This window comes from Vanessa tameamea, chromosome 28, assembly GCF_037043105.1.
Source record: "Vanessa tameamea isolate UH-Manoa-2023 chromosome 28, ilVanTame1 primary haplotype, whole genome shotgun sequence".
Lineage (NCBI taxonomy): Eukaryota > Metazoa > Arthropoda > Insecta > Lepidoptera > Nymphalidae > Vanessa > Vanessa tameamea.
In genome coordinates this window covers 4,578,855-4,598,299 of record NC_087336.1, presented here as the reverse complement: position 1 = coordinate 4,598,299, position 19,445 = coordinate 4,578,855, and the positions used below count along the sequence as shown (strand labels likewise).

The 19,445-nt window shown below is 33.4% G+C and overlaps 1 protein-coding gene across 2 annotated transcripts in view; it reads left to right on the top strand.

Moving 5' to 3' along the window:
- The first annotated feature begins 676 nt into the window (after positions 1-676).
- LOC113391858 (uncharacterized) overlaps positions 677-19,445 on the top strand; it is a 47,908-nt gene continuing 29,139 nt past the window's right edge. The window contains exons 1-2 of one of the 2 annotated variants that reach the window (XM_064219459.1): positions 677-731; positions 5,799-6,042. In XM_064219459.1, coding sequence (XP_064075529.1) covers positions 5,978-6,042 — 65 coding nt within the window. In that variant the 5' untranslated portion in view covers positions 677-731; positions 5,799-5,977. Of the gene's footprint in view, positions 732-5,754; positions 6,043-19,445 lie in introns of those variants that run through there. The other variant, XM_026627968.2, reaches the window with a different exon arrangement.

Here is a 19,445-nt window from a genome sequence, read left to right as displayed (position 1 = left end):
AAATATTAAGATAAATCTCTTTATTGCAATGCATTCCAAAACACATTTGTTAATATTTTGGCTACATATTGAACCAAATAGCCGCCTTTGTTATAGTTGTTACAAAATATATGATATAATAAAATAGTTTTTAAAAGATTTCGTAACAGTTGTTTCTAGAAAATGCAAGCACTATTATATGTAGTAATATTTGACCGCGGAACAAACATATACAGAAGTTTTGTGGGCAAGTTCTATATAATATGTTATCTAGCTTAGCTTGGCTATTTAAAAAAAACAGTTACTTTATATGCTTTTATTGGAGTACGACTTTAGTAATTTTGTGCGTATCCGTTTACATTTTATCATCGTTTAAAACCAGACTTTAAAAGCTGTCAAACGTCTTCATAACTTTTACAATAGTCAGTATTCTGTTACACTAATATACTGACTGAAAATCAGATAGCTCGGATTTGTATAATATATCCGGCTGAATACAGACGTTAACAGCTAAATATAATATTTTATTAATAGAAGAATCGACAAACTTTTAAAACGTCACGTAACAAAATAATTAATCGGGGAGTTTCGAATTAGCTTCATCTAAAAACTAACAGTATACTACATATTCCACGGAATACTATAATTAACCTTACGTTCCCGGAGTAAGTGTTCTGAAAGAAACGTCAGTTGGCGCGTTAACGTGATAACAGCCTGTCATGGGACTCGAGATAGTGGTCGATAAAACAACGGTACAGTTACAAATACCTACCTAATGCATTACAATATATGATAAGAAGTTCTCATACCCTGGTGCTAAGTTCTTTTACGTGATTTTCCGCTGGTAGAGCTTTGATTACGCTTAGTGGGCTTACGAGACAAACACCGATAGTTATTATTGTTGTTGTGTTGCGGTTTGAATTATGAGTTAGCCAGTGTAAGTGCAGGTACAAGCGACATGATGTTTAGTTACCAAGTCTGGTCAATGGCCATGTAAGATATGGTTGATATTTCTTATAGCGCCAATGTATATGTGCCGTGGTGACCAATCGCCAAGAGGTGGCCCAAGTTCCCGTCCAACTACGTATTTTATATAAAACCGTTAACTCTGCTCGGTAATAGAACCCATATAATTATTATTCTACCGCTTTGTTGTGTTCTTGTTTGGAGAATGAGTGGACCAGTGTAATAACAGGTTCACGTGATATATTGGTGGCGTTTTGTCGTTGTAGTAATATCTTTGGATAGAGGTGACTATTTCTAATGACCAAGGCAAATGCCTTCGTAACTAAATTTAAAAAAAAACAACTGTTCCAAAAGTCTGTCATAAATATCAAGCAATCTGACAATCCAGGAATTCAAATATTTTTTAACTTAAATTGTCCCGAATTTAATTTAAATCAAAGTAATCAAAAATATTTATCTAGAAGAACAATAATTTATTAATTGTTACATTCTAAAAAACTATAAATCATACAAGCTGTTTTATTTAAATTAGATACAATAATAATTTAAGAGGTGCTAAGTTGGGGATTACCTTATTTTTATTTTTGGGCACTTCCTTCACGGCACGTGCCTGTGGATGAATCAATGTGAAATAAAAAAAGTTCGTTGTATCAACATTGGCCAATTCTGACCAGTGTTTGTTTTGAACAGCATTTGAATATGGAGTGTTTTGTTTCGTTTTTCATTAGGATATGCAAGATCAAAGAGATTACAGACAATCCTTTTTTGTTTCGTCATTTTTGGTCGAAAGACAGGATGGTTTTAAAATGTGTATTTTCATTTTAAGTGGTATTGTATGATGACTAAACATTTGTAAGCTTAAAGCATAAGTATCTGAGTGACCGAGCTTCAAATTGCGTTAAAAACCGCAAAATCTCATCTACATACATAATCTGAGCTAAATCGTTGAGCTGGTTCTGAGGTTCTTCGAAAGAAATTTGTACCACTAATCATTTCAAAAACTTTTATTTTAGTTTAAATTAATATATATTTATATTGTTTTTTTTTTTATTTGATTGGTGTTGTGGTTTGGAGGATAAGAGCAAATTCCAGCCGGGCAACACTGCAAGTTATATTTATACATATTAAAAGCTAAACGTCAAATTTACGCGCTCTTTTTGAACTATAATGGCGGCAATAATTTACTAAGATGTAACACAGATTATAATTCAGCCTAATTATGAAGATCCTATATTTTGTTTCCTCATTCCTATTAAATGTCGCACTGGCAATATGCCAAGGCATTTTGATTGTTACATCATAGATGCAGCATGGTCTGTGCGGTCTGTAAAAAGGATAATAATTAATCTTTTATACAAAAATTAATATTAGTACAAAAGTATAAAAATGTATGCATCTTAACCGATAGTTGCAACTTCAAATCGTAAGCAAACATCACTAAAAATGAATGTGCTTAATTTGTGCTTAAAATTCATCCCGTCTTTCGTGACGAAAAACATCTTGTAGAAACTTGCATGTGTCTTATTTCAATGAAATTCTGCCACATGTGTATCCACCCATCCGCATTGAAGCAGCATTGGAATAAGCTCCAAACCTTGCTTTATTTTACTTTATATCTGTTTGATAGATAGCGTTGATTTAAATAAACTTTTAATATCAAACTATCGCCACGACAATATAGACTGAGAGGCGCCTTTAGTAAATAATAAAAATGATATTTTTCATACATGCGACGGGGAATGCGAATCGCGCCGACCGTCTTATAATATATCTATGATTCGAACAAACGATCGTACTGTTATTGGTAACTTGCCAAGCGATCGCTTGCTACGTCATAACATTTATGACGTAAAATTTTTGGGAATGCAAACATTTCCGTAAATTGAATATTCGTTTGATAATAAATCCACATATATATACATATAATTATACATTAGTTCCCGTCCGTGATTTCGCTTGCGTTTTATGGGTTGGTCGTCGTTGGTCTTCCCCGGTGTTCAAACTTGCTTCATAGCAAATTTCATCAAATTCGGCGCAGTGGTTTGGCCGTGAAAGAGCAACAGACAGACAGAGTAACATTCTTATTTATAAAATTAATAGAGATTATATGTAAAATAGATATTAACGTTTAAGATTAATGGACTTCGTCCGTTTTCCGATGACATTGAAACTTGTAATTATATGTAATTAAAATTGTCGAGAAGAGTAACTACCGAGTTTGTTGCCGTAGATTCGATTATTATAATAATATAATTATAATTATTTTATATAATATTGATCTACGAAGCGATTGATGTACGAAGACTCCCCTCCACTTTAATTGTTATCGGCGTTCCAATAAATTTACTTAACAAATATATTCTAATTTGATGTTTTTTTGCTGTCCTTACTCTTCGTCACGCACACTAAGACATCTTGTAATCACAAGCGTCACTTACTCACACTTATGCACGCCGTTAAGAATTTAACGTGGAGGGGCGCGCCTTCGTGACTGATTAGATATACGTAAGTAAGAAGCAATCAAGCTTTTAAAAAATGCTTCGATATCATAATTGATTATAACTCTATATGCAAGCCCATCTGGGTAGGTACCACCCACCCACCAGATATTCTACTGCTCAACAGCAATACTCAGTTAATACTAAGTGGGTGAGTGAATTGTATAACTACAGGCACAAAGGACATGATATTAATAGTTGATAATATTTCTTACAGCGCCAATGTCTAAGGGCGGTGGTGACCACTATCCATCAGATGGTTAAAAAAAAAGATTTCATTTCTGACAGTAGTTTATCACATTAACACTTCGATAGTAACCGTAGCTCCGTAACGAATATAGATTGGTTGACTCAGACACAAATCCCTTCGTTTATTTATGTTATAGCTAAGGCATGAGCCCTTTTGATTTTATTATGCATCTGCGTATCTATTTTAAAAAAAATATATTTAATTCGATTTTTAATGCATAACATTTTATATATCTTTTTATTTCGAACATTATCTGGGATAAATTTGAGCACAGTTTTTTGTTTTTTTGACTTACGTTTATTTTGCACAAAATATTCTGCCAATGGAATTTATTTAGTGCGGTTTGTTTTCAAAACAACAAACATTTGCAAAATAGGGAAAGACAAAACAGTTCAGTTCGTTTTTCTCTAGTCGTTTAACAATAAAAAAAGATGTTAATAATTGTTGAAGATAAATGTACGAACCTCATACAAAAAAAAAGTGTCTTAGTAGACCCGTTTGGAACGAAATTGATTTCTCTATATATTATTTACTAAATAACAGACACAAAGAAATAAATTAACAACAACATCACAACATTACCAGCCTTTAAATTTCCCACTGCTGGGCTAAGGCCTCCTCCCCCCTTGAGAAGAAGCGAACCTTCTTAACATATTCCACCACGCTGCTCCAATGCGGGTTGGTAAAAAATTAACAACGTTTGAGAATAATTAAATGAAAGAAATATAATTGTTATTAAAAATTCCGTGTGAATTAAAACAATTACAAAAAGGTCCCCTGAAGGGGGCATAACACCTATTCCTTACGTTTCTGCCAGTTGACTCCACTGTAAGCCTCGTAAAATAACTTGCATTCCAAAATAATTAAAAGTTCCAATAATGATTTTGATCAAGATTCGTTAGTTTAAATATTTACGATTTGTCCTTGAAGTCAGAATAGTCCTCTATGTAATATCATGTATAACTTTGTTAATCAATTTACTATAATTAGTTCTATGACAGTTACTTTATGCTATATAGTACATTAATTTTCTTCTCTCATATCATTGATATTGGATTTTGTGCACACCTGCTGGGTGGGTTTAATCCAATTATCTTAGAGCGCCCTCACCAGCTGCACTCGCCTGTCGAAACAGATGTTTTTACAATGTCGGATAAATTGTATTATTTTTTGAGCACAGTAATGTTCAGTTCTTAATGTAATGTAATGTTTGCGTCTGTACTGTTACAATACAGACGAATGCGCCTTTTGGGGGAACTTTGGGACGTATATATATTTTTCATGGAATAAGGATTCTTTAAGGTTTGTGTAAAGTCAATTCTTTCTATTATTTTGAGTTTATATATATATTTTTATAGTTTTATATATTTTCAATCACAATCAAAATTTCAAGATTACAATTAGCTTTTTGTAAATTTCTTGTGCAATTGATCTTAGTGGAATTCTGGATTCCTAGGTTTATCTGGGTGGTATTCGGCCTGAATGTCCATTATCGAATATCTATTGAGGATCGCCATTGTAAGATTATCTGTAATCTTCTTGGTAGTCGACGTTTCCCTCGTCATCAGCTTAGTGGAGGCGTATTAAAGGTTCAATTCAAGCATATTAAATGAAAGACGTATAAAATACGAAATAGGTATTTAAAATATTATATTATTATTTTTATGTTTTTTTTTTGTAATACAAATATAGAGTAAAAACAAAATAAATGTCACACCATAAATAATCACGCACTCGCAGACGGACAACGAAAATAAAACGAACGCCCGCTGCATTCTCGCGATGCAGTGGTTTTTTTTTAAGCTTCTAAATTTGAACGTGGCCACGCGCCAGTATCGGCGCGTGCGCTCCCTAACGCGCATTACTGTTATAAAATAACGATTTTAAATATTGTTTTTTTTTGTGTGGCAACATTTTTTCCGGTAAATATCGTTACCTTTTTCGAAGATATTATAAATATATCCTGTTTTAGCGTGTTTTGTCTTGTGATTAACAAATTAAATTAAATTTTATTATTTAATTTTATGTAATTATATTTTTGTGTTGATCTAGTAGAGCGTATTTTTAAACGTACGAAATAAGTTTACATTAAAAATGTTTTATAGAGCCCAAGCATAGAGTCCTGTGTCGGCCAGAGCGTTCCAAATTTAAACTAGTGCTGTTTCATGTATAAATAAAGAACTAAGTGATGAGTTGAGTGGCAAACGTTTCGTGTTCCATGTTCAAACTGCGGACATAGACAATTATATAGATTTTAAGTGAAAAGTTTTTATGTTTAAAAATAATGGGGAAGAAGAAAATACCCAACGGAAAAAAGGGCGCGAATAGATTCTTTCGCTGGATAAGAAGGTATTTATGCAAGTGAAAATAAAAAATAATAATAATCTGACAATGACATTAACACGAAATAACAGATAATGCATGATTTTTTTTTTTTAATCTACATAATAAATGAGAGTGACTAATATAAAATATTGTTTTATAATTATTAAACAGGCGTATTTTTTTTTTTTTTGTGTGTGGTTGGCGGTTTTTGTATTTTATTAATAAATTGGCTTGTGATATAATATCAGATTAGGCAACATCACAATCCAAATTTATGAATTGCAAATTGGTGATAAAAAGTTCATATGGAACTCTCGACGACGTCTACATCGACTCGGAATTTGTCTTTGTTGAGTTCGCCTCCCTTGGTGTTTTTAGTCTTAGTAGATTTTGGATTTATCAGCTGGTCTGGATGGTGGTTCTAAACTTGTCATCTAAACATATAATAAAATCGGAGTGTCTGTTTGTAATATTAAAATAACCGCGTTTTACTAAATGCATATGTATGTGTACACGGTACATATACCTAAATAACATTTTTTACAATTTTTGTCTGTCTGTCTGTCTGTCTGTTCCGGCTAATCTCTGGAACGGCTGGACCGATTTTGACGGGACTTTCACTTGCAGATAGCTGATATAATAAGGAGTAAATTAGGCTACTTTTATTTTAGAATTATATGTAAAATAATAATAAAGTCACGCTTTTTTATTAAATTCAAACGCGCACGAAGTCGCAGGCACAGCTAGTCTATACTAATGTTATAAATGCGAAAGTAACTGTGTCTGTCTGTTGCTGTCTCACGACCAAACCAATGCACCTGATTTGATAAAATTTTATCAAAAAGCTTGAACACCAAGAAAGGACATTGGCTAAAATTTATGCCTAACAGCTAAAACGCGAGCGAAGCCACGGGCGACAACTAGTCTCTAAGTTGGAACGCCATTTTGATTGTAATAAAAAAAATCCTCAGCTTGCTCTCACAACGCATGTCCCAAAAGCGTGTACATACATTTATATTACATGTATTTTTTTATTTAAAATGAAGGCGGACGAGTATATGGAACCTTTGATGGTAAGTGGTCATAACCGCCCGTAGACATTGACATTGTATGAAATATTAAGCAATACATCACACCAATGCACCACCAACCTTGGAAGCTAATATATTATCATCAGCTTGGTGAAGTAAGGGATGGTTAATATTTCTAACATAGCCCATGTCTACGGGTGACGGTGACCATTTGACATCAGGTAGCCCATTTGCTGGACCGCCACCCAATTACAGAAAAAAAAATGTATACTGTTTGCCTTATCTAATGTAAGCAAAATTTAAAGCCAACTTTAAACAATTGTGATCTAAATGTAACAGATGCTACAGAATTTCTAGGAATTAATTTAGATTGAAAAGCTTCAGTGGAATCTACATTTAACGTCCCTTGTGGGGAGGCAGCTCCGCAGCATACGCGGCTTAGAAATGTTAGACTGACTGATGTTGATACTGCTCGGTTAGTATACTTTGGTCATTTTCATAGCATTATGTCACACGGCGTTTTGCTTTGGGGTGACGCTACGTATACTGAATCTGTTTTCATACTGCCAAAAAGAGCTGTCCGATCTATTCAAAATCTTGGAACTTGAGACTCATTTCGGGATGTTTTTAATGAAGTGGGTAAACTTACAATTGCTTCTACAATACGTTTATAACAGTAGATTAAAACTTTTTTAAAAAACAGCGACAGTCATTGTAAAAACAAAAGGTGTAAATAATAATATCTAGTTTCCGAATTTCACAAAGTTAATAATTCTTAATATACTTTATTGTACACCACAAACGTAAAAAAAAAAAAAAATTGATAGGACCAAATACAAAAAAAAATAGAAATAATACTCAACACTAAAATGTAAACAATTATTACTTGATGCGTTGTACAACGGACGGACTTATGGCTGATTAGCCATCTCTTCCAGACAACCCAATCTGAGAGAGATTTTTTTAAAAACATTTGTTTAGGCGGTACAGGCTTAAACTTACATACAAATACTTATGCTGAATACATATACAGGGTTATTGGTAATTCGACGCTTTCCCGTTAGGAGGTAATTATTTGCGATAATTTTAACCGCCATATGCATGATGCAAAAGTGAACCATTTTTGAGTTATCACGTTTTTTAGATTATCTCAAAATAAGTTAAAATTGCAACTTCAAAATTGATTTAAAAAAAAGTATCAGTTAAAATCTATTTCTTTCTTCTGATTTATAAAAACGAATAAACAATGGTTATTTACCAATATTAAAACAATAATTATCTGTCCAAATTTAAGAATGCGAGACGGAAAACGACATTATTTTAATTTTTTTTCCAAAAAAATGCCTTACAAACTAAAAAAATCTTTATGTAACTTGTCCTGCAATTTATTTAAAAAACATAACCGTTTTATCAGCTCTCCAAAAATGTATAACAATTAGGAACTTATTTAAAAAAACCGAAATAAAATGACAACAAAGTACGTTGGTCCAAATTCGTATTCGAACAAAACTTAAATTCGCTCTTTGAATGTCTCACAAATAGGTTTAATACATACATGCCAATGCAAGATTATTCGCGTCGGTTTCCTCTTCACCGGCTACCCAATCTATCAGTTTATAATAAGCGAATCCGGGGAACTGGTAGTGTTCAGAGACGACAAAATATTAATAAGACGCCATCGTTATTTTTAAATAGGCCTATTAAAAATAATAAATTATGTATCAAAAAAATTATTAATAAAGCATATTAATAAATACAAGATAAAAAAACGTGGACTTGGTATTTATTGATTTCCAGGCAGGAGTTAATTGTACGTTATTGACATACTCTGTGATTAAAATGGTTGTAAAGAGTAGCTTCTCAATTCTTCTCCTTAGAATCTACTTTCCGAATGGATGGTAGTTTAACATTGATTTCAACTCAGTAAGGTGATGATTCATATCATTTCAGGAATAAATATGGTTTTGACTTCAAATAATATCTTTTAGTGATGCCAATAAGAAATCATTATTCGTTTATTTAATATTTTTGCTTACATTTTGTGTAGAAAATGATTGCAGTGACAGTGACATAGTCGATTTGTTGATATTTAATTAATTCTAGAACTTTCTGTCGGACTTTCTAAATACCATCCACATAATTTCCTTTGGTATACATGATACGGTGTGACCAGTTTATATTTATACACTAGATGTGCCAGAGACTTATTTTTTAGTTATTTGGTTATTGTATGTTAGTATATGTTTATATATTAATATTATAAAACTGAAGGGTTGAGTTGAGTATGAACGCGCAATGACAGTAACTACAAAACAGTTTTCAAAACAACTTTATGTACTACGCTTTCGGAAAGTAGGGGGCTTTGGGATAGATCAGAAATGGGGTAATATCCGGCTGATTAGACGACTTTTTCACCAGTCAATAGAAGCAGTTTAATAAGCTTGAATTATCGATAGCCTATTCCAATCGAAGTAGGAATAACGGTAAACGAACCTTGGCTTAACGTATTTCATACGACTCAGCTATATTGTGCACTACTAAGAGTTTATGATTAATATATCTCCTCAAATGGAGAGGAGGCCTTAGCCCAGCAGTGGGAAATTTACAGGCTGCTTATGTTATGTTATGTTTATATCTTTATTTATAATACAACACTATTACACTTAACTACGTATTTCCACTTTAATTTTACTTCTGAAATTCCGATGACAGTTTCGTCGACGTTCAAAACGCAATTTTTTGCAAATTCACAGTGAAAATCATAGATTAATCAAGCTCCAATTATATCGCGTCAATTTGCTGTCAAATGTTGTTTATTTTTATTTATTTATAATACAAAAATCCCGGTAGTCACGTCAGTAGTCTAGATATAAAGCGAGTGGAACTACAAAGCGTAACTACTTACGTATATAATCATATTATATATTTAACCTTCTCTGAAAGGCGCTGCATATTTTGCTTTAAGTTTAATCTATAGTGGTTTAGTTTTTCCAATTGGGCGTTAAAGAAACGTCATCCCATTTGTTGGTATAGATTTCCTCTCAAATAATACAATTAATATCACACATTTTTTTCGTGACGCTTCGGTTGAAATACAAAATGGCCGCTTTTATTCTCAGACGTCCAAACAAATCCAGCCTAATTCTTTAATTGGCTTAACTGTTTATTTGATTAGACGTGCCAGTCTATATATTAGTGAGTATTTAATATTATGTAAAGAAAAACTAGAACGTATGTTATATAATATATATACATATACTAAGTCTATGTATGGTTGGTGTTACAGCTTTGTGCAAATTGCCAACCATCAGATATTTTAGCGCCAAACAGCTATACTTTGTATTGTTATGTTCTGGTTTGAATGATGAGTGTGCTAATATCTCTACAGACAAACGACAAAACATCTTAGTCACCAAGGTTGGTGGCGCATTGGCGATGTAGGGAATGGTCGATATTTCTTACAACACCAATGGAAATGGGCGTTGGTGACCAATCACCATCACGTGGCTCATTTGTACTTCTACTTGCGTATTACATCAACAAAAATGTTCATCGATAATATTTTAATTTCAAGTCCTCAGACTCGAATACTAGAATTTATTAATATTAAATAAATAGTACCAAAAGGAAACAAGCGAAGTCACGCTCAATGCTATTTATAAATACAAAAATGCATTTCATCCTGTCCATTAATAAAGCTAAATTGTTACTCTCACTCAAAGGTTAGTCTGAGTTCAAAGATCTCAGGCTCAAACTCAGCTGAGTGGGTGGAACTCTGAATTTTCATGAGTTTAATAGTTATTATCTCGTGCTCGCCGGTGATGTGAACGGGATGAAGTGTATTTGTTGGATGAAAATGTTCCATACTACATAAGCAGCAGCAAGACAAGTTACTTTTACGTGGCTTTACTAAAAATTTGTTTAATTTACATAATTGTCAGTTCTAACCGACAGTAGGTCTGTGGCATGTTCTAACCCTGGTCCCCGGTTTCCCGCCACCATTCGGAAGATGTATTAGATTAGAAATGAAACAATGTCTATGACATAAGCGTGTAATTGACTATTGTAATGCATCCGGTCATTCAAAACGCGATTATCTCCGTTGTAACTAGGGTTACCAGGCGACCGGTTGAAGCCGGACATAGGCTTTTTTGGTGCGTGTCCGGGAAAATTAAACGGTATCCGCCTTCGTTAATCTTTACACATTTAAATAAACATTATACATAAAATGTTCGTGGTATAATATAATTTGAAACATTTGAAATGTTAATTGAATTTTGAAGGAAAATTATTTTTTTATTTGCTGATAAATTAACATAATAACCACAAAGGTTTCACATTGTCAATAATTAAATATACAATTGTCAAGCTAAACTTGCCGGTCTGTCCGGCTTATTGTTTTAAAGCCTGGTAACCCTAATTGAAGCCAAGGGCTCGTTGCTATAAATGAAATTGATATTTTAATTTATGCCATAGGAGTTTTGTTTATGACTTTTAATTTTCTGGAGTTTGCATTTTATTACCCTAAAATGAAGGTAGAGTGATCAACACCGCCGTCAGACAATGGCTCTGTAAGTAATTAAGAATTTGCGTTACCAACCTTGGGAACTAAGATGTTATGTCCCCTGTGCCTGTAGTTATACTGGAACACGTCAATAAACCACGAAGTAAATTCATATTTAGATATTGCTACAATTAATTATTTAATTAAAGTATATATATATATATATATAATATTGAATATAGTTAGAAATTATTAGTTTTGTGTTGGACAAATACCACCCATTTTTGTCTTTTTTGTCAATTGTTTTTTGGCATTAAACCAATACTGTGAATGTGAGTCGATATAGTCCATAAATATGATATTTGTTGACTTAAGTACACACATCGGATCCAAACAGCTTACACGCCGTCCTCTAAATGAAACAAAAATATATTGCCAGTATGACGTCATTAGTCGTTTAGAAGTTGCATCACAAACAGACACACTAACGGATAACCATTTGTGTAAAGGCTATTACACTCCGCTAATCAATGCGTTCATTAAATATAACAAATATTTACATATGCATTGTTAAGCTGAGTTTGCTTATACATTTATTTTAGTGCTTCTATTGTCAGTGTATTGACATGCAATAGAATAAGAGAGTATTGTCTGACTTATGATACAACTAGTTGTCGCTTGCGGCATCTCTCGCGTTTTACGGTTTAGAAGGTACCCCATGTCCTTGCTTGGAGTTCAAGCTTGCTCCATAAAAAATCTCATCAAATTCGGTTCAGTGGCTTGGTCATGAAAGAGCAACAGACAGACAGAGTTACTTTCGCATTTGTAATATTAATATATGTAGCTAAGTAGCTGTATTTGACGATTTACAATGTAGAGGATGGACAATATTTGACAATAAACAATGTCTAAAGGCAACGGTGATTTACCATTAGGTGGTTAATTTGGCAGTCTTACTGTTTTCAATAGTCGAGATGGCCCAGTAGTTAGAACGATGCTTCGAACGATTGCGATAATTTATGTTTATAATTTATCACGGGAAGAAGTCGCGAGGACTTGCATGTGTCTAATTTCAATGAAATTCTGCCACATGTGTATTCGTCCACGGAGAATGATTGTTGACTTCCATGCAGGATATTTAGCATTAGCATTTAGCATTAGCAGCCTGTAAATTTCCCACTGCTGGGCTAAAGGCCTCCTCTCCCTTTGAGGAGAAGGTTTGGAGCATATTCCACCACGCTGCTCCAATGCGGGTTGGCGGAATACACATGTGGCAGAATTTCGTTGAAATTAGACACATGCAGGTTTCCTCACGATGTTTTCCTTCACCGCCGAGCACGAGATGAATTATAAACACAAATTAAGCACATGAAAATTCAGTGGTGCCTGCCTGGGTTTGAACCCGAAATCATCGGTTAAGATGCACGCGTTCTAACCACTGGGCCATCTCGGATATATCACATACATATATAATTGAACTAACATGACTGTATTTTTAGATGTTGAAAAAGAGTAACTACTGAGCTTCTTGCTGGTTCTTCTCGGTAAAATCTACATTTCGAACCGGTGGTAGCTTCACTTAATATAGTTTGTTGAATGTTGAATAAAGTATATTTTGAATATCACCGGTGTAATGGCATCAGCTCGAAACCTTCTCTTCAAAAGGGAACGACCTTAGCCCAGCAGTGTGCCATTTACGGTCCGGTACTCTTGTCAATATATATATATATATATATATATATATATATTATACAAAGCTTAGATATAAATAGAGTGTTTATTTATGACATAATATTATCGATGTCGTTCAAGTGTTAACATAAGCCGATTACAATATAGGTAATCTTGTTTTTTTTTTTTTATCTTTGATATAAATATCCTTTTATCGACTACTGTCATTGAATTCAAATATTATATCATGCTTATATTACTTATATATTTATTAATGTTGGTTTTGTTTTTTTTCGAAAGTTACGCAAAAACTCAGATCGACATTTCCGTAATTCGATTCATTATAGATTTAAGAGATGTTATGTTATACGGTTTGAGATATTATTTTACTATGTACCACTCACTGATTAGATATACCGCCACACAGCAATACTTATTGTTGTTTTGTAGTATGAGCGGTGAGTGAGCCAGAGGAACAGACATAAGAGTCATAACATCTCAAGTTAGTGGCGCATTGACGCTGTAAGGTCCTTAAAACGCTAATTTCTCTTGGCGGTAATGACCTCTCACGATCAGGTGTCTGTCCGTCTACTTATACTATAAAAAAAATCATCATACGTAATGTTTGAAAAGAAGTTGGTGAGAAATGTTAGCAGATTTTTTTGTATAGTATTTGAATATCTTAAACGTTATACAACAATAACACAAATACGATATATAATTTTTACTTTATATAGCCTATATATGTCCGCGTATTGAAAACCTCAAACCGATATTATATTTCTTGTGGGTTAACGATACTTCTAGTTATCTAGAACTAACAAGAACAATGTATGTGAAGACGGCAGAGCATACTCTTAAACCCAGTGCTCTTTAGATCTCTTATAGGTAAGATCAACGTCAAGATCTTCATCCACTTGTTCTATCATCTGTTGCATCCATTGTATCATCTTGCCTCTTATAACTCCTGGCCATTTTAAGAACAAATTAACTCTTACTGAAGTTACTACTTATTTAGCCCTTACCACCAGCGCTGGAACGTAAGCTTAGGAAGCCCTGGGCTAACACTACTTAGGGGCCCATCTAAGACATATCTGAATGTAGACTTGAATTAAATGGGTTTGATTAATTCGAGCTTAGCTGGGGCCCCCTTGAATCCACGGGGCCCTGGGCTGAAGCCCAAAAAGCCATATGGTAGATCCGGTCCTGCTTACCACGGTTCAAGTGATCTCCATATAGGTTTAATCGTGAAAACGTAACAGAGCATTCGAAGGATTTTTACATGAAAGGTTAAAATGATTGTAGTGTACTTAAAGTCAAATAACTATGGATAACATATTAATTAACATACAAGAATTAAATGCCAGGCAATTTATTATATGATTCATTCAACAGCATCCTGGCAATCGAGCTTTAAACATTGAAAAGGCGTGGAAAACATTAAATGAGTCGTACGTTAAAAAAAAAAACAATAAAATCGCATCGTTAAAAGAAATATAGTAATTGTGTGAATACTAACAAAACGAAAGCATCTGGCAAAGTAAAATCATCACATAGAAAACTAAAGCACGTGCCAACAGTAATAAAAAAACAGTCAGTGCGTCTGGGCTATGTCCCCCTCTTTCACTTCCCTATAAGTCAGCCCATCAAACGAAGAAAAATTCACAAACGACGCATACATTGCCGTTGTAAACTATAACGACCGTAGAACGGTGATTTTAGACAGGCGTTGGACTTTGTGTAACTTCATTCGTTCGATAGATTCAATTTGTGAGAGCGATATTTGGTTAATTCCAATCGTACAGAGACCACGTCATACTGTTGTGCCGCCTACACGTAACAGGACGTGCGCGCGAGTTTAAAAGAATATTTAACAAGTGAAATTGTTTGGTGTCCCGCTGGGGCTTATTCTAGGGTCATAGTGCTTTTACATACATTAAATTAGTGTTTTGTGTCTATTCTGTGCTAATCTGTTTTCAGTGATAGTCTTATTATTATTTTTATTAATTAAAGTTATAGTTTGTGTTTTCCTAATGAAAATCTTGTTTAATTACTGAACTGAGTTCAAGTTTTTAAAATGATTTAAAGTTTTTTTTTTTTTAAATTTGAAATCAAAATGAATGACATGTGTGAGTATTTGATTTATATTTTAGTCGTAAAGCTGTTTTGAATTGCATTTGAAATATTTTCTTCAAACTAATGACTAAGCGGTAAAAACTAAGTGGGTCGGGTTTTTTATTTATTGCAAATTGAATTTTAATTACAATACGAATACGGTTCAAATCTTAATGTTTGTTTTTGTTAAATCATTTATGCATAGATCTACAAAGAGATTGTTTTTTTCTTGATTGCTTTTTTTTTTGGGAATGGTTTAAGATTTACTAGAATAGATAAATATGCTAAAATGGATATTAATTATATAACACTAAGGCATCTTTTATTATCTAATATACAATGAAAACTGTTCAATGATGACGTGATGTTGATAAGAGAGATTTCTTCTTATCAATTATTTTTTTGTATTGTGGTAGGAAGCGGAAGATCTGCTGTTACGAGTAGAAAAAGCAAATTGATCCTTAAGAAGATACAATAAACAGCGAGTTATCTTGTTGAAAATATGATTACACTATCTGATCTATAATAACTCATCTTAAAACCGTTGAGTCAGTAATTACATATTTAAAAATTAAATAAGACTTTTCTTATAGAATAGAATTCGTAGAGGATTTTAATTGAGGTGAAATGGTCGTGGAAATTCGCAACCGCGTTCGTCGAAACTTATTTTTTAATGGCATTTTAACAATAGCTTAAATACTTATGACAAAAAAATATTTTAATGAGGATTCGTGAGGTTTTATTAGAAAATCAATAAACGATTGAAGGAATTCTGTACGATAGAAAATAATAGCAAACTTTTATTAAAAATTATCAGTTTTTTAGAGTTTAACCCACTTCGAATAATTTTTTTATTGTTTTCGAATAAGAAAAAATCATTTGAAAATACATGATTGCCCTCAACATTTATTGAAGTTTTTTAGAAATCAGTTTTATTTGCTTGCAATAATAACAAAAAATATATCTAATAATAATATGAGGGGAAATTGGGCGTTGGAATACCCGAGGGCTCATATGACCTCACTGACGTGAGTTGGTCGCGAAAAATTCAATTACATTTGGGAGGGTACGGTCCCCAAATAAACTTTATAAAGAGACAAAATACTAGTAAACCATAATTTATCTAAGCCCAAATTTGTAGAAGCGTGGGCTCTTCAAGGCCCCCACGATAACTAAACACTGCTAACGCGAATAAGCTTAATTACCGATACTCTATACGTTGATTAATATAGGATAACAGCAGTACTATTCTGTAAGAAAACACCTCGTATCTCACTTGTGAAATGTTGAAATGCAACGTAAAGCGGATATTCTATTTTGATGAGTGTATAATGTTCTGATTAATATATCATGTCGCAAATCATTTTTTAACATGTCGTGATAGTTTATAGTGATTTCGAAATTCGCTCTTCTGTCAAAGTTTGCCGTTTTAACAAGAAGACCTTTACTGTTATTTAATTTCGGTCTATTTTCAGTATAACTTGTTGTTTGATTTCCTTGTTTATATCATTTGATGTATTACAGTAATATTTTTGAATAATATAGAATGTATTGTGTATTCAACGTTAACTAAACTGACCCATTGAGTTGAATCAGTATTACTTGTTCCTCGGTTTTTATTGTATATAACGTACATTAGAACAATTAATTTTAATTAAAATTACGAGTAGTTTAGTGTTGACTTTTAACACGGTTAACAGTTTATCTATAGTACTGATAAATGTTTGACGAAGAGTTTGTTTGAACGACCTTATCTCTGAAACTTCCATAGCCCAGTTCTTGATGTATAGGCTATTTAACATCAGGCTGCAGTCCATGGGGGAGTAGGAACATTTGACACTAACATTTGATATATTTTTAAAGACAGCCCCCCGGTGTTGCAGATGTCCATGGGCGGTGGTAATCACTTTCCATCAGGTGAGCCTCCTACTCGTTTGTCCCCTGTAACATAAAAAAAAAAAAGTCAATATCTGCTCGTTGGTTCCAGTGAAACAAACAAATATATATTCGTACGATAATACTATTGGTCGGAAATATATATAGGCCTAAATGCAGTTACTTCTATATTTACTTCTCCATCGCCTGCATTTAGAGCTTCAACTACTCGTTTGATTTTGGTAAACCAAGCATTTCCTTGTAGTCGGAGATCTGGCTCCATCGTGCAGACACCTGATGCCTTTCTTGGTCCTCATTGACTGTCTAATCAGCTGCATCATTTTTCCAAATCTTTTTACTGGCAGTCACATATAATGCGCTGACCTTATGTATGGATTAGGACGAAACGATAGACGAAGGAGCTTATCTCTGTACAGTATAATAAAGCTATCTAACTAAATGTCTATCTATGACGATCGATAATTCAGACACCTACTCGTCGCATTTATCAACGCGATGCAACATAAAAACTATTTTAAACTAAACTTTTTCGTTTCACCAATGTAGCAACGAGTCTATGCCTTTGCAAGGAAGAACTGTTAGATCTCTATTTTGTTTCGCGTCTGCCTTGAATTTGATGTATATCCATGTGAATCCTACGATGAAACTATTTCAAAAATCAGAAGTAAGATTTGATTTACGAGTTAAATAAAATAATATTAAAAATATATGTATGATTTCATTCAAATCCGTCCAGAAGTTTTTGCGTGAATGCCTAACAAACAAAACGTAAACAATCACTACGATTGAAGCAAAAAGTTTTCCCAGGGAAGGATCAGCAGGAAACTTGGTCGGTTGACATTTAAATGTGAAAAGAAACCAGAGATCACTATAATGACAGAGTGTGGGAAATATGATACTTTCAATAACGAAAGTTTCCGAGATACAGCTGTAATGAAACGCTAGATTGTTCACTGTGGTAATGCTTTCTAACGTATTATGTTGCACTTATCGACTTGTTTATTCGTTTTTTTTTTTTTCTAAGTTTCTACTTCGAGTTGAAACAAGTCACATCTACATATTATGTGCCGTGGGACAGTTGGAACGCATGAATCTTAACGGAATGTCTCTAGTTCTAATCACGGCAGAACCATTGAATTTTTACTATCTAAATTTGAGATTATAATTCATCTCGTAATTAGATGAAACATTGTAAGGTGAGCTGCATTTTTGGGAGCTAAACTCTTAACCATCTCCTTAAATACAGAAGTACGAGGACTATCAAATGATTCCCCTAATGGTAAGCGGACACCTCTACCCATAGACATGGGTACTATAAGAAATCCTACCCATTACTTACATCGCCAAGGCGTCACCAACCTTGGAAACTAAGATATTATGTTTTTGGGCCTGTTGTTACTTGCTCTCTCCTTCAAACTGAAACACGAAAATAATAAGTATTTATTTTTGGAGGTAGGATGATGATGAATTGGCTGTACCTATCTGGACAAACTTAAATAGAACGTAAGCAGTTTATACTATCAGTACGACGGGTACTGAACTGAATGTTGGTACATATACTTGTAGCAAATTTCCATCCGTACGGTTCGGATGTTCTCACGATGTTCACTTTCACCGTCGAACACGAAATGAATTGTAAAGAATACGCAAATCTCATGAATGACAATTTTTTTGATATATCTGTAATAATTATTTTATATACAAACTTTTTGCATGTATAAGGCATGAAATGAAATCTTATTCATTTGAGCCTTTGTTACCATTTACGACAAGGAAATAATTACTGGATATTATAAAAAAAGTTGTCGTCCGCGACTTCGCTGGCGTTTTAGAGTTTGTTAGACGAGTGTTGTATATAAAAAAAATTTGTCTTTCTCTGAAGTTCAAGCTTGTTTAATACTGAATTACATCGGCCTCGATTCAGCGCTTTGACCGTGAAAGAGCAACAGACAAACAGTTACTTTCGTATTTATAATATCACTATAAATAATTTTATTAGAAACAAATATATCAGCTTATAGAAAACTTTACACCGACGTGCTGTTAAATGGTTTAGATTTATGATATTAGTATTCATGAAAGGAAAATATATTATTTCTTATTGTTTCTATTCTAACTTATTTACGAATAACATCGCGTTCATTTGAAGGAAGTCCATCAGAATCTGCCATTATTGTCATGTATGGTACATGATGCCTATTTGAATTACA